This window comes from Schistocerca americana, chromosome 11 (assembly GCF_021461395.2).
Source record: "Schistocerca americana isolate TAMUIC-IGC-003095 chromosome 11, iqSchAmer2.1, whole genome shotgun sequence".
In the NCBI taxonomy this organism is placed as follows: domain Eukaryota; kingdom Metazoa; phylum Arthropoda; class Insecta; order Orthoptera; family Acrididae; genus Schistocerca; species Schistocerca americana.
The window spans coordinates 152,407,545-152,423,214 of record NC_060129.1 but is presented as its reverse complement, the minus strand read 5'-3'; the positions used below and the strand labels follow the sequence as shown (position 1 = coordinate 152,423,214).

Below are 15,670 nucleotides of genomic sequence, written 5' to 3'. Positions count from 1 at the left end.
CTTTGATTTCACTAAATTATTTACTTAAGTACCACTCAACAATACAGATTATCAGGCGTTGTAAGCTGAAACTGGTTAAAAGTTGGAAGGAAGGAAGATAAATAAATGATAACCTAAATAGGAAAAAAAATGGCACATTCGTTCAATAAATATTTAATGTAGTACCCTTCATGTGGAAGATGCTAAAATGCTACCTTTCAGCGTAACCTAGGTCTCTGGCTGTGCTACAGATTAGTGTGCTACCACAACCAAAGTTTTCTATTCACATTTGTTGGCTTCACCAACTCAGAAACAACTTTCCACCTCGCAATTAGCTGCTACATCCTGTCAGGTAGGGAGAGTGATTAAGGTGCATAACGCCACCTTGTTTTGGTGCCCAGATTTGGACCTCCCCTTACACACAGTTACCCTGGGACTGCGTATTACCTTGCCAACTGAATGGCTGGAGGCTTACAGTGCCTACCTGGTTATTGTTTGCACAGAGCACAAATATGTAATGCGCTCTCTCCACAACACAGTTAAAGAAGGGAGGAACACTAGCTCTTAGTAGGGAGAGGTTTTCATCGCTGGACCGAACTGAGCAAATTTGTGTTTTGACAGGAAATCTTTTGCTTTGAAAGGTGGTGGCGTCCTGTATCGATACAAAGCACAGAGTGCTTCCCCATTTACAACTGTGCCTGGCACCAAAGCAGAGCAAGCCAAACCTTAGTCCTGCCATACAAGTCTTACTCATTGTTTCATGACTGGCAAAGTGTCATCACACGTTAGAGCACTTTAGAATAGAATGTCATTTATTGTGACCCTGTGCCCCCAGAAATTTTAGTACTGCTGCCAGTAAGATGCAAAGCTCATGTGATGAACAGCAGCTAGCTCTAAATGTGGAAAAATGTAAGTTAATGAGGATGAGCAGGGAGAACAAACCTGTAATGTTCGGATACAGTATTGTTAGTCTCCTTTTTGGCACATCCAAGTCATTTTCCAGGTGTACCAGTATGAAGTGAGCTTTCTTTTGTGAAAATGAAACACTAATTTTGAATTGAAAAGTAAAAACATTTTATTCAAAGTACTGACCATTGCTTTCTATACATTTTGACCACCTTTCTGGCAAATTGTGGATACCACGCCAATAGAAATGTTCGTCTTTTGAAGCAAACCAATTGGACACCCAATTTTCGACTTCTTCGTAGGAACCGAAGTGTTCCTCAGCCAGTGCGTGTCCCATTGATGAAAACAAATGGTAGTTGGAAGGGGTGAAGTCTGGTGAATACGGCGGGTGGGGTAGCAGCTCCCAGCCAAGTGTTTTGATTGTATCCTGAACCATTTTTGCTTTGTGTGCAGGTCCACTGTCGTGCCATGTCTGCTGGCCCATTCTGGTCTTTTTTCGATCCATGCATAGTTCAAATTGATCATTTGTTGTCTGTAGCGATTAGTATTCACAGTTTCACTGGGTTTTAGAAGCTCATGATATACCACACCTTTCTGATCCTACCAAACACAGAGTATTGTCTTCTTGCCGAATCGATCTGGTTTTGCACTCGATGTTGATGGTTGTCCTGGATTAGCCCGTGATTTTTCCCGTTAATGATTCTTAAAATAAATCCATTTTTCATCGCCAGTAACAATTCGATGCAAAATTGATTTTCTTTCATGTCTTTGAAGCAAAATTTGACAAATTGTTGTTCAGTTTTTCATCTGTCTTTCATTCAATTCATGTGCCACCCATTTTCCACACTTTTGGATCTTTCCCATAGCTTTCAAACGGTCAGAAACTGTTTGTTCTGCAACATTTAGCATTGCTGCCATTTGCTTCTGACTCACAATTCGGTGTCTTCGAACTTTTTTGATGGTCTTCCACATTTTGCATTTCTTACATCAAAATCATTATTTCTGAACCATTGAAACCATCTTTTGCATGTTGCTTCTGATAGAGCAGGATCACCATATGCCTCGACAAGCATTCGATGCGACTCTGCAGCACTTTTTTTTCAAATGCAAACAAAAAATTAATGCTTTCCGCAAATCATCACTTTCTGGCACAAAATTCGGCATTATTAACAAGATGAAAACATACGATGTTGTTTGTTCCATGACTTGATGTATACTAAATATCTTTGACAGATGTCGTACCAACCAAACAAAAAAAAAAAAAAAAAAAAAAAAAAAAAAAATTAAGGCTCGTTCACAGCAAATGTTCCCTGTCAACACAATTGTATCTTAACGCTCATTTCATACCGGTACACCTGGTAAATGGCTGGGTGCAAAAAAAAAAAAAAAAAAAAAAAAATGTAGTGGGGTGAATGTGTGAAAAATGTAAAATGTGGTAGGATAGGCAAATAGTAGACTTCAGTTTGCTGGCAGAATTTTGGGAAAGTATGGGTCATCTGTAAAGGAGACTGCGTATTGGATGCTGATGCAAGCTGTTCTTGAATATTGCTCGAGTCTTTGGGAACCGTACCAGGTCAGACTGAAAGAGGGCATCGAAGTAATTCAGAGATGGGATAGATTTGTTACCAGTAGGTTCAAGCAACACATAAGTGTTGTGGAGATGCTGTGGGAACTCGACTGGGAATCCCTGGAGGAACAATATTGAGAAAATTTAAAGAACTGGCCTTCGAAGCTGACTGCCAAACTATTCTGCTGCCGTCAGGACACGTCGCACATAAGGACCGCGAATGTAAGATACGAGAAATTAGGGTCCTTATGGAGGCATATAGATTGTCATTTTTCCCTCACTCTATTTGCAAGTAGAACTGGAAAGGAAATGGCTTGCAGTGGTACGTGGTTCCCTCTGCCATGCACCATATGGTGACGTGCAGATTCTAGATGTAGATGTAGAAACTCAAAGCACCAGCATATTGGAAACTTATGTGAGACACGAAGCAAGCTGTGAAGGAGCATTGCCATGTCTAACACTGTGGAATGGTGTTACAGCTACTGCTGGGGTGATTTCCCAACGGTGAAGCGAAGTGTCCATTGACATAATACATCATGATAGAGCACAGAAGAGCCTCGTAGTTTCTCTGTAGCTGTTGTTGTGATTATCCCTGCAATACCTATCTCATCTACATCATCATTTTTACCTAGCGGTCACACAGTCTTCCATCGAGTGATAAGTCACAGTGCCTTCTCGCTGAAAAATCGGGAGGCACGCATACTTATGGTCTCAGTTCAGACAGTAATAACTAGTGTTTCATGAGATATTTTTCTCTAAATACCTGTTGTTGTTGTTGTTGTTGTTGTTGTTGTGGTCTTCAGTCCTCAGACTGGTTTGATGCAGCTCTCCATGCTACTCTATCCTGTGCAAGCTTCTTCATCTACCAGTACTTACTGCAGCCTACATCCTCCTGAATCTGCTTAGTGTATACATCTCTTGGTCTCCCTCTACAATTTTTACCCTCCACGCTGCCCTCCAATACTAAATTGGTGATCCCTTGATGCCTCAGAACGTGTCCTACCAACCGATCTCTTCTTCTAGTCAAGTTGTGCCACAAACTCCTCTTCTCCCCAATTCTATTCAATAGCTACTCATTAGTTATGTGGTCTACCCACCTAATCTTCAGCATTCTTCTGTAGCACCACATTTCGAAAGCTTCTATTCTCTTCTTGTCCAAACTGTTTATCGTCCACGTTTCACTTCCATACATGGCTACACTCCATACAAATACTTTCAGAAACAACTTCCTGACACTTAAGTCTATACTCGATGTTAACAAATTTCTCTTCTTCAGAAACGCTTTCCTTGCCATTGCCAGTCTACATTTTATATCCTCTCTACTTCACCCATCATCAGTTATTTTGCTCCCCAAATAACAAAACTCCTTTACTACTTTAAGTGTCTCATTTCCTAATCTAATTCCCTCAGCATCACCCGACTTAATTCGACTACATTCCATTATCCTCGTTTTGCTTTTGTTGATGTTCATCTGATATCCTCCTTTCAAGACACTGTCCATTCCGTTCAACTGCTCTTCCAAGTCCTTTGCTGTCTCTGACAGATACCTAGGGAGCTTAATAAAGTTAGTACAAGCACCTTGCCTGACATCCTTCCCTCCTGTTCTAATATGAGCATTAGCTAGACACAAAAAATCTTTGTCTCTCTCCCCCATCTGGGTAAGACATATCATCCCCTTATTGCAGGTTCCTCACAGGAAATCTGCCTTTTAACCCAAGGAGCCCTGGCTGTATTATCCCAGCAAAGCATCTGGATGCTTCCTGATGGCCATTTACCTTCTTTCTGGTGAGAATGTGCTGTAAAGTCAGACTGTAACAGGCCCGGGAGTACAAAAAAGGGTGGGATGGTACCTTTAAACTGTTTGTCGTTTCTGAACCGTGCGCCCTGTCCACTCCACGTACCTTGTCACTGTTCGACGTCTGGTATGAACAACTATATTCTGAGACGATTAAAGGAAAATCGCAGGTTGCACTGTTTACATTCTAATTCGGAAGTGTTATCCCAAGGAATGGATGATTAACAGTCCACAAAATCATTCGGACGAGCATACACGTAACCGACACGATGCGGGTGATTGTTGATGATGCGGAAGCCGAATGGTCGCACGAAAGTTCTTACGCTCGTCACGCATACACAGATATTTGGTATCAGTCCTCCTTGACACTAGTAATGATATTTTCACACTGTTCATAAAGTTAGTTTTTCAGTTCTTACTTGTACAAGCTTGCGCGGCACGGTTGATTGTTGATGATGCGGAACGCGATGATCGAACGCACGTTCTCACACTCGCTACAAGACACTGGCACTTGGCTGCACTCTTTTTGTGGCAATTAGTTTTACTGATTCACATTAGTTCATTCTTGGAGACCGAACACGGCACAGATGATTGATACAGTACGGTACGACACATAATGGGAGTATACACAAAAACGTTATCAGCAGCACTGCTCATTTTTAAATTACTTCTTGACGCACTTTCCTCTGAACCATTTCAATATATCATCACTTTAATAGCACTTGTAGCAACACTTCAACTTCCATACTAACAATGCCTCTCGCATGCAGAGCTACACACTACACAACATATCAGTTCCGTGTCCCGTGCTCGGCTCTCTAGAAGTGGCTGCCCGCAAAGATACTCCACAACTAAACCAGTGATATGAGAGTACACTTACAAGACGTGTTGGCTGTCAGTGCTGTTGCATGTCTGTGGTACATAATTTGAGCTTGTATTAGGTCAGAAAATCGTCACATGCAACCAAAATATTCAGTTAGCATCAGTGAGGCTGGGTGAGGCAGAATGAAGGGTGGACAATATCTAGGTGACACACAACCTTCACACCCAACCTAGGCCTCAGGTTACACCACACATCTATCTTGTCACCACAGCATACATTTCAAAAGATATTAACGGTGTTCTGTTCTTTTCCTGTTTACAGAAGTATGACATCATATGCCACAATATCATTATGTCACGGAACAGAGCCGACATTTGGTATCGGAAGATTTACTTAATACGGATACGAGGTGAACCTACCTGTAGATTAACGTTTCTTCTCGGTAGTCACGCCACGGGTCCTTTAGCTTAAAATGTTCATTACAGGATTGTATCTCTTAATAAATAAAAAGAAAAGTCCAGTAGCTCTTTTCAGACGTTCACACAAAATTACTTCGCATATTTATTTACGGAGTTTGATTCCCGTCGCTAAAGATAGACCCTGATTACAGATCGAAAATGTTTATGTAGGTCTCCTTGTACTCACATTTGATTACCTTTAAATTATACTCTGCCGAAAGGATGAGAATTGTGAATTAATTGGCATACAAACAAATTTTTCCTATAGCAGATCAACAAATCACTTACAAGGCACACAGAATGACAATAATTGTTTGTTAAGGTACAGTGACATGTTTACAAATATTACTTGTTTGTCTGTCACTGCTTATAATAGTCGCTGCTCATATCATCAAATAATCCTGAGGCTAGTCCAAACAGTGACACTAGACTACACAGTGTAGAAAGTACTGAAATCCTGGAGCAAGTTACATACTGACCAAGACTTAATTCCAAGGTAAACTAGAAGCGTCATAGACGGAATTGTGCGTTTCGTCCTTGCATGAATGTGCATTAGCAAATAATGTAACTTTGGTTATTTGGTTGTTATTTGAAATTTCCCTAGGTCAGATTATTCCTCTTTAAGCAGATGTAACAACTACTGTCAGATTCTGTTATTAAATTACCGATATGACTAGTAGCTATTGAAATATTCAGAACCAAGTTATGCTTACACTATGGGGATTCCTGTCTTTAAGGTATGGCATGCATATTGATTATTAAAATTTCGATATTAAAAATTACATAATTCTTAATTATGGCAATTACATATTTGTTATTTGTGTCATTGGGTACAGAAAATTTAGCCCATCAATAGTATGTTAACACTGGTTGAAGTCTTTAATTAATTCTCCTGAATTAATTAGGTTTGACCTAAAATAAACGTATCTTTGAAATGAGTAAAAATTGGTCTACAGTTTTTAGATCATCTAATTTACTGAATCTATTTATTAGCTCACTGGGTTTTTATGGTTGCCTTCTAGATTTAAAAATTTGAAATACAATAACTCTTGAAATACAGCATTTCCAGCAAAGCTAATTAATACAAAATGTTCAGAACAGTTAATTGCATTATCTGAATAAATATGTTTCACAGGGGAAATTAATTTACATTAGTGTGTAAATTCATGTGATGCGTGCTCAGATAATGGATTCTATCAACGAAATTTTTGGGATGAATAACAGCATGGGGGGGAAGAAGCTGATATAGATCCTGGTTATTGTCAAAGGTGTACAACTTTGCTTCCGCCATTTTTTCCCCATTATTTGAGGCTTTAATGAAACAAACTGGTTACACATGTATCGTTCAAAGTATTTTCCATCGCTGGCCATTACTTTCTCCCATCTTTCTGGCAGTGTACGAATCTCGCGTCGAAAAAATTGTTCGTCTTTTGAAGTGATCCACGAATCGATCCAATTTGTGACTTTCTTCATGAGATCGGAAGTGTCGGTCAGCCAGGCTGTGTGCCATTGATCTAAACAGGTGATAGTCAGAGGGAGCAATGTCTGGAGAATACGGCGGGTGGGGTAGGACTTCCCATTTTAACGTTTCCAAGTACGTTTCGGCCTCTTTTTTGCAATGTGGGGGCGAGCATTGTCGTGCTGCAAAATCACTTTATTGTGCCTCTTGCTGTATTGTGGCCATTTGTCTTTTAATTCTCTGCTCAAATGCATTAATTGTCTTCGATAACGAGTACCTGTGATTGTTTCACTTGGTTTCAACACCTCCTGGTACACGATGCCGAGCTGTTCACACCAAATGCTGAGCGTGATCTTGGAGCCATGAATATTCGGTTTGGCCATCAGCGTGGAAGCATGGCCGCGATATCTACACGATTTTTTGTGTTTAGGGTTATCGTAATGAACCAATTTTTTGTCCACGGTCACAATGCGATGCAGAAATCCCTTCCGTTTTTGCCTCTGAAACAACTGTTCACAAACACACAAGCGTCGTTCAACGTCTCTTGGTTTCAGCTCACACGGGACCAAACTTCCTTCTTTCTGAATCATGCCCATAGCCTTGAGACGTTTTGAAATGGCTTGCTGTGTCACTCCCACTAATTGTGCCAATTCTTCTCGAGTTTGATGCGAGTCTTCACTCGGCAATATCTCCAATTCTGCATCTTGGAAAACATCCTCTCTTTCACCACTATGCCGGTCTACGACTTTAAAATCACCATTCTTGAAGTGTCGAAACCACTCGTGACGCATTCTTTCCCTAATAGCGTCCTTACCGTACGTACTTGAGAGCATTCGATGAGACTCGGCTGCTGTTTTCTTCATATTGAAACAAAACAGTAACACCACCTGCAAATGACAAGAATTAGGCTCATAAACTGACATTTTCAATCAAGAACACCTTTATGGTAGAGACACAAATCAACTAATGTTTGAATGAGGTTATGTTGACCGAGGTCTACGTCTGCGATCTTTTTCTTTCGACCGCTACTTACCGTTGTTGCCACGTATCAGCAAACGGTGGAAGCAAAGTTGTACACCTTGTAATTAGGAGTAGAAAAGACAAATTACACTACTGGCCATTAAAATTGCTAAACCAAGAAGAAATGCAGATGATAAACAGGTATTCATTGGACAAAAATATTATACTAGAACTGACATGTGATTACATTTTCACGCAATTTGGGTGCGTAGATCCTGAGAAATCAGTACCCAGAACAACCACCTCTGACCGTAATAACATCCTTGATACACCTGGGCATTGATTCTAACAGAGCTTGGATGGCTTGTACAGGTACAGCTGCCTATGCAGCTTCAACACGACACCACAGTTCATCGAGAGTAGTGACTGCCGTATTGTGACGAGCCAGTTGCTTGGCCACCATTGACGAGACGTTTACAATTGGTTAGAGATCTGGAGAATCTGCTGGCCAGGGCAGCAGTCGAACATTTTCTGTATCCAGAAAGGCCCGTACAGAACCTGCAACATGCGGTCGTGCACTATCCTGCCGAAATGTAGGGTTTCGCAGGAATTGAATGAAGGGTAGAGCCACGGGTCGTAACACACATGAAATGTAATGCCCACTGTTCAAAGTGCCGTCCATGAGAACAAGAGGTGACCGAGACGTGTAACCAATGGCACCCCATACCATCACGCCGGGTGATAGGCCAGTATGGCGATGACGAATACACGCTTCCAATGCGTGTTCATCGCGATGTCTCCAAACGTGAATGCGACCATCATGATGCTGTAAACAGAACCTGGATTCATCCGAAAAAATGACGTATTGCCATTCGTGCACCCAGGTTCGTCGTCGAGTACACCATCGCAGGCGCTCCTGTCTGTGATGCAGCGTCAAGGGTAACCGCAGCCGTGGTCTCTGAGCTGATACTCCACGCTGCTGCAAACGTTGTCAAACTGTTGGTGCAGATGGTTGTTGTCTTGCAAAGTCCCCATCTGTTGACTCAGGGATAGAGACATGGCTGCATGATCCGTTACAGCTGTGCGGATAAGATGCGTGTCATCTCGACTGCTAGTGATACGAGGCCATTGGGATCCAGCACGGTGTTCCGTATTACCCTCCTGAACCCACCAATTCCATATTCTGCTAACAGTCATTGGATCTCGACCTATGCAAGTAGCAATGTCGCGATACGATAAACTGCAATCGTGATAGGCTACAATCCGACCTTTATCAAAGTCGGAAACGTGATGGTACGCATTTCTCCTCCTTACAAGAGGCATCACAACAATGTTTCACCAGGCAACGCCGGTCAACTGCTGTTTGTGTATGAGAAATTCGTTGGAAACTTTCCTGATGTCAGCACGTTGTAGGTGTTGCCACTGGCACCAACCTTGTGTGAATGCTCTGAATAGCTAATCATTTGCATATCACAGCATCTTCTTCGTCAGTTAAATTTCGCGTCTGTAGTACGTCATCTTCGTGGTGTAGCAATTTTAATGGCCAGTAGTGTAGGATGTTGAGGGCCAAACCTGCTTTGTTAAAAGTTGACTCGGAAAGTTGTATCAACAATTCAGCTGAGCACCTGGCAATACATCAGTGGTCAGTCACATTGTGAAAACCAGTGAGATTCCTCACTCTTCCATTCATTTTCCATAAAGTTGGAAATTTACTGCTATTGGATCACGGCCTGTGTCCCTGTCAGCAGGTTCGTGGACTCGTGCCGGCCCTTCTGCAGTGAGGCAGAGCTGGAGGACGTGAAGCGGGTGGCCGAGCAGTTCGCTTCTGGGGAGGGCGCCGAGCTGGACCGGCTGCTCCGGGAGAGGGCTGCGAACTCCCGCAACTGGGTAAGTGGGAGGCCCGGTCTGAAAAGTTCTCGGTCAACCATTTATACTTTCAGTTAAGCTTTAATTTTCAACATAACTTCTTCCAACATCAGTACATTTCATCCAGCTGTGTTCCAGTGCCATTATCCTCTCTCTGTAGTGTTCCTCCAGTGGTCCTGCGTAGTGCTTATCTAGAGCCACAGTGGCTTCTCGAGTGGACGAAAAGTGCTGACGAGTGAGGTATTTCTTCAGCTTTAAGAATACCGTATTTCCTCGAATCTAAGCTGCACTCGAACTTAAGCCGCATCTGCAAGATCAGGCTCGAAATCGAGGAAAAAAAATTTTCCCAAATCTAAGCTGCACATGAAATTTGAGACTCTAAATTCAAGGGGAGAGAAAAGATTTAGACCGGACCTCCAAATCGAAACAAAGTTCGTCCATTGTAACATGAGACTCAATTTGGGTCGAATGAATGAAGATACAGCCACAGTAGTTTGGTTCGAGTCGTAAGCTTAGCAGTTAAACTTTACCAAGTAGCCGTTGCTATGTGTCAGGCGCTCCGTCCGTATTTATACGGGTACCCTGCCTTTTTCACGTGCTTCGGCTGGTTTTAATCGATTGCTTATTTTGCTTTGATCTGATAAGTGCCGTTCTCTTTGTTATAGGTGTTTACGTCACTCTAAGCTGAAAATGCATTACTGTACTGTGTATTGCACTGTTTGTCACATTCTGATACTGAGTGTTTACGACCTGTTGCCACTCACGGCATGCCTTGCTTTTGTGGATGCTACCGCAGCTTACAATTGAAAAAAAGGAGAGGAATCATCTCATTGGCGAAACAATGGCAAGAGACTGCTATTTGTTGCTACCTACACTGCTGCTTTTTTTGATAATGATCAACAAGAACCGAATAATGGACTGCGTATGATAGAAGTAGTTCTAATGAGAGTTTAGTGACAATTTTACTCCGTTTGAAAATCTTTGCAGATGCTTCTTTAGTACATTACATTCTGCACAGAAATGAGGGTCATCTTAGATTTAAAAATCTAGTCAGCTGCCATGCTTCATTTCTGACTATATCATTATTCAGCGTAAGAATAATACGAATATAAACATGACATGATATGTATATTCTTCTGCATTTGCTGTTATCTCACTCTAGTTTCATAGTTTATTAGGCAGACAGGATTTAAATGAGATAGCAGCAAACACGAAAGAATACATGGCATAATGTTTACATTCTTCTACCTTTTCTTTTAATTGATTTAATGATGCAGAGGTTTTGGTGCCAGTATTTATGTTTGTGCCTGCAAAGCATGCCTTTGTAGCGCTACGTATATTCGACGGCAGAAGTTAGTTGTGGCGGCACCTACAAACATTTTTCAGAACTTCCGCTTACTTTGCACTCGATTCTAAGCCACAGGGAGTTTTTTTAATTACAAAAACTGGAAAAAAGTGCAACTTAGATTCGAGTAAATACGGTAGATTGTCAGTCCTAGGGATCCAAATCTGTGGAATAGGGTGGATGTTCCAGCTCTTTGTAGAGCAAATCCCGGGGTCCTGGGTTTGATTTCTGGCCGGGTTGGGGATTTTCTCTGCCCAGGGATGGGGTGTTTGTGGTGTCACTATCATCATCATCATCATCATCTATGACAATGGCTAGATCGGATTGTGAAAAAATTGGATTGTGTAAAAATTGGGACTTTGTATGGGCCCTGATGACCACGCAGTTGAGCACCGCACAAACCAATCATTATCATCACGGTTCAGATCCCTCAATTTCCCCATTGTCAAGACAGGTTTGTGGTCAGGTGCATTGTCCTGCTGAAAGGATAATATTTTTCTTCTTCAGGCTGGGTCTGTTTTCACGAATGCTTGCTTCCAGTTTCATCAGAAGTTGAGAGTAATATTGTGCGGCTACGGTTTTATCCTTTTCAAGATAGTGAACAATATTCCTTTCACATCCCAAAACACTGAAGCCATGATCTTTACCGCCGGTGGCACCGTCCTTGCCTTCTTTGGAGCTGAAAAACCTTCTTCTGTCCTCTCCAAAGACTGATATTTGGATTCGGGTGTGTGAATCCATGTTTTGCTCGCTGTCGCATATTGACGCAAAAAATCACTTCTGTTTTCCTTAAAATGCACCAAACAGTTTTTGGAAAGTGTTGTGTGAATGCATTTGTCGTGAGCAGTGAGAACGTGTGGCACCCATCTTGTGTAAAGCTTTCTCATGTTGAACTCCTGGTACAAGATGTGACCAACACATTCCCTCGATATCCCTAGAGCATTAGCAATTTCGTGCACGTTGTACAGTGATCTTCCACAATCATATTGTGCACTATGTCTATGATTTCCGGTGTCCTTTCACTTCTATGATTTCCGGTGTCCTTTCACTTTTTGGATGTCCTTCATGTGGATTATCTCGGATATTTTACGGCCACATTTAAACTCGACCACCCCTCCCTCCACAGTGAAAATTGAAGGTGAAGAGCCACTGTACACATTTACTAGCTGCAAATAAATTTTGGTTGATGTTTACAAAGAATTTAATCATTGCACAATTCTCAGATTTTTTCCATTTTCATTGCCTCGCATACCACAACTGCTTCAAATAACGACCTAGTCAACTGCTGCCGGAAATGACTTGCTGTACTAATATGTCTACCAACGTAAGGGGGGGGGGGGGGGGGGAGGGGAAATCACACGAGTAGTGGTGCGATCTCTGGTTGAGGCCGACAACTTTTCAGACCGCCTTCATATTTGATATTATTATCTACTCTATCTTACAGACTATAAGATGCTATAGACTGTAGGATGCACCTTACTTTCTAAGCAGTATTTTTTAAATAACATTTTTCCACTTTCATTATTAGATTGCCAAGCCTGACTAAAAAAAGATTCTTAGTTTATGAAACCAAACTGAGCTTTAAAATCCCCAAAAATCATGACCTGCACTTCTTCTTGCTCTTTGTTGTCCTCTTCGTAAATAAGATGGTCTTCACTGCCATTGAGAGATTTATTTGTGCCACACTTCTTGAAATATTTAACAATAATGTCTTCTGTCACTCTAGACCACGACTGTTTTATCCTGACCCGTTTGATTGTAGGTCATTTTAAAGTTCCCCTCAGTGTGAAATTATGTTGGGTTCCATCCATCATCCATTTGTTCCATTCCTCTCTCATATACACCAAAATGATTTATTTGTAGAGACATCAAGAGGTTGCAATTGTGAAGTAAGTCTTCCTGGAACAACAGCAAGCTCTGTATTTCCCTGTCTCAGTTTTTCTTTCACAGAATTTTTAAAATGACTACTAAACTGATCTAGCACAAGAAGACAACTCTCCTTCAGTAAAGCACCTTTTCTTCTCTCCCACGCTCTGTTAATCCATGATTTCATACCAGCCTCATCCGTCCAAACCTTGTCATGTATGTGAACACCACCACCTGGTGGTCTTTCAGAACATTTTGGCATTGCTTTGAGCTTGAAAATGATCATTGGAAAAAGATTAATACCATCAGAGTAACTTGAAAGGGCAACAGTGTAGTGCATTTTTTGATGTCCAATGAGTGCGCAATGCTACAGTAGATTCCTACTTGTTGCCTCGTTCCCTCTTACTGAGGCACACAGTAGTATAAAACTGACGTAGCAAGGGAGTTCAGTACACAAATTTTCTGTTGGTGTGTAACACTGACAGGGTGACACTGACGAATTCTCATAATCGCATGGCTCCTAACAAAGCTGTTCTCTCTCCTTTTTTTTTTTTTTTTTTTTTTTTTTTTTTTAAAAAAAAAACTTACCAAACAAAAGCAACCCAAGGTTGCTTCATCAGCAAAGAGGGAAGGAGAGGGAAAGACGAAAGGATGTGGGTTTTAAGGGAGAGGGTGAGGAGTCATTCCAATCCCGGGAGTGGAAAGACTTACCTTAGGGGGAAAAAAGGACGGGTATACGCTTGCGCGCGCGCGCGCGCGCGCGCGCGAGCGCGCGCGCGCGCGCGCACACACACACACACACACACACACACACACACACACACACACACACACACACACACACACACACACACACCATATTTACTCGAATCTAAGCTGCACTCTTTTTCCGATTTTTGTAATCTAAAAAACTGCCTGAGGCTTAGAAACGAGTGCAAAGTAAGCGGAAGTTCTGAAAAATGTTGGTAGGTGCCGCCACAACTAACTTCTGCCATCGAATATATGTAGTGCTACCCAGGCATGTTTTGCAGGCAGAATGATAAATACTGGCGCCAAAACCTCTGTGTCAGTAAATAAATTAAAAAAAAAAAAAAAAGGGTGGAAGACGAGTTTTTTTCTCCGCCATGAGGTTCGACCACTGCATTTTCATACATTATCCAACGAAGTAAATACAAATTCCACATTGTTCATCTTCGAATGTAGCAACATTTCAATGTACTACAAAAAATCCGACTGGCAAGACTGTTTGGGATGTTTGTCAATATGGCCAACTCTACGTTTTGAATTTTTTCCTACCTGTGAGAAGAGATGGTTGCTAATAGGAACTTTTTGAATTGTGAATCACATGCAGTATTCTCTTCGCCATAAGATTAATACGAATATAAACATTTTGCCATGTATTGTTTCGTGTTTGCTACTGTCTCATTTAAATCCTGTCTGCCTAATAAACTACGAAGCTAGAGTGAGACAACATCAAATGCGGGAGAATATACATATCGTGACATGTTTATATTCCTATTATTCTTATGCCTACTAGTGATACAGTCAGAAATGAAGCACGGCAATTGACTAGATTTTTAAATCTAAGATGACTCTAATTTCTCTGCAGAATGTAATGTACGAAAGAGGCTTCTGCAAAGATTTTCAAACGGAGAAAAAATTTCGCTAAACTCTTTTTCAGAACATCTTCTATCATACACAGTCTATTATTTAGCTATTGTTGATCATTATCAAAGAAAGCATCAGTGTAAGTAACAACAAATAGCAGTATCTTGCCAGTGTTTCGCTAATGAGACGATTTCTCTCTCTCTTTTTTTTTTTTTTAAATTGTAAGTGGCGGTAGTGCGCACAAAAGCAAGCCATGCCGCGAGCGGCGACAGGCCGTAAACACTCATTATCAGAATGCGACAAACAGTGCATGACACAACAGTAATGCATTTTCAGCTTAGAGTGACGTAAACACCTATAACAAAGAGAACGGCACTTACCAGATCAAAGAAAAATACACAATCGATTCAAACCAGCCATTGTAAAAGGAAGGGTACCCGTATAAATACGGACGGAGCACCTGACGCATGGCAATGGCTACCTGGTAAAGCTTAACTGCTAAGCTTACGACTCGAACCAAACTGCTGTAGCTGTATCGTCATTCATTCGACGTAAATTGTGTCTCATATTACAATGGACCAACTTTGTTTCGATTTGGAGGTGCTTCCTAAAATTTTTGTCCCCCCTTGAATTTTGAGTCTCAAATTTCAGGTGCAGCTTAGATTCGGGAAATTTTTTTTTCCTTGTTTTAGAGTCTCATTTTTGATGTGCGGCTTAGATCGAGTAAATATGGTATCCATCCGCACATATACAGACACATGCGGATGTGTGTGTGTGTGTGTGTGTGTGTGTGTGTGTGTGTGTGTGCGTGTGCGCGCGCGCGAATGTATACCTGTCCCTTTTTGCCCCTGAGGTAAGTCTTTCCGTTCCCGGGATTGGAATGACTCCTTACCCTCTCCCTTAAAACCGACATCCTGTGTTCTTGACACCAGGCTTTACGGGCTCTCCTATGACCAGGGGTCATTGGAATGCACCTTACAGGTCTCAGGGTGAGTAAACCATGTCTGTTCATTTGTCTGTCGACTGTGTGTCTGGAGA

At 41.6% G+C, this 15,670-nt stretch overlaps 1 protein-coding gene across 2 annotated transcripts in view; it reads left to right on the top strand.

The window, feature by feature from the left end:
• Positions 1-15,670, top strand: part of LOC124553735 (peroxisomal carnitine O-octanoyltransferase) — a 263,361-nt gene that overhangs the window by 26,914 nt on the left and 220,777 nt on the right. For both annotated transcript variants that reach the window (XM_047127665.1, XM_047127666.1), the window contains exon 3: positions 9,696-9,834. In XM_047127665.1, coding sequence (XP_046983621.1) covers positions 9,696-9,834 — 139 coding nt within the window. The remainder of the gene's footprint in view (positions 1-9,695; positions 9,835-15,670) is intronic.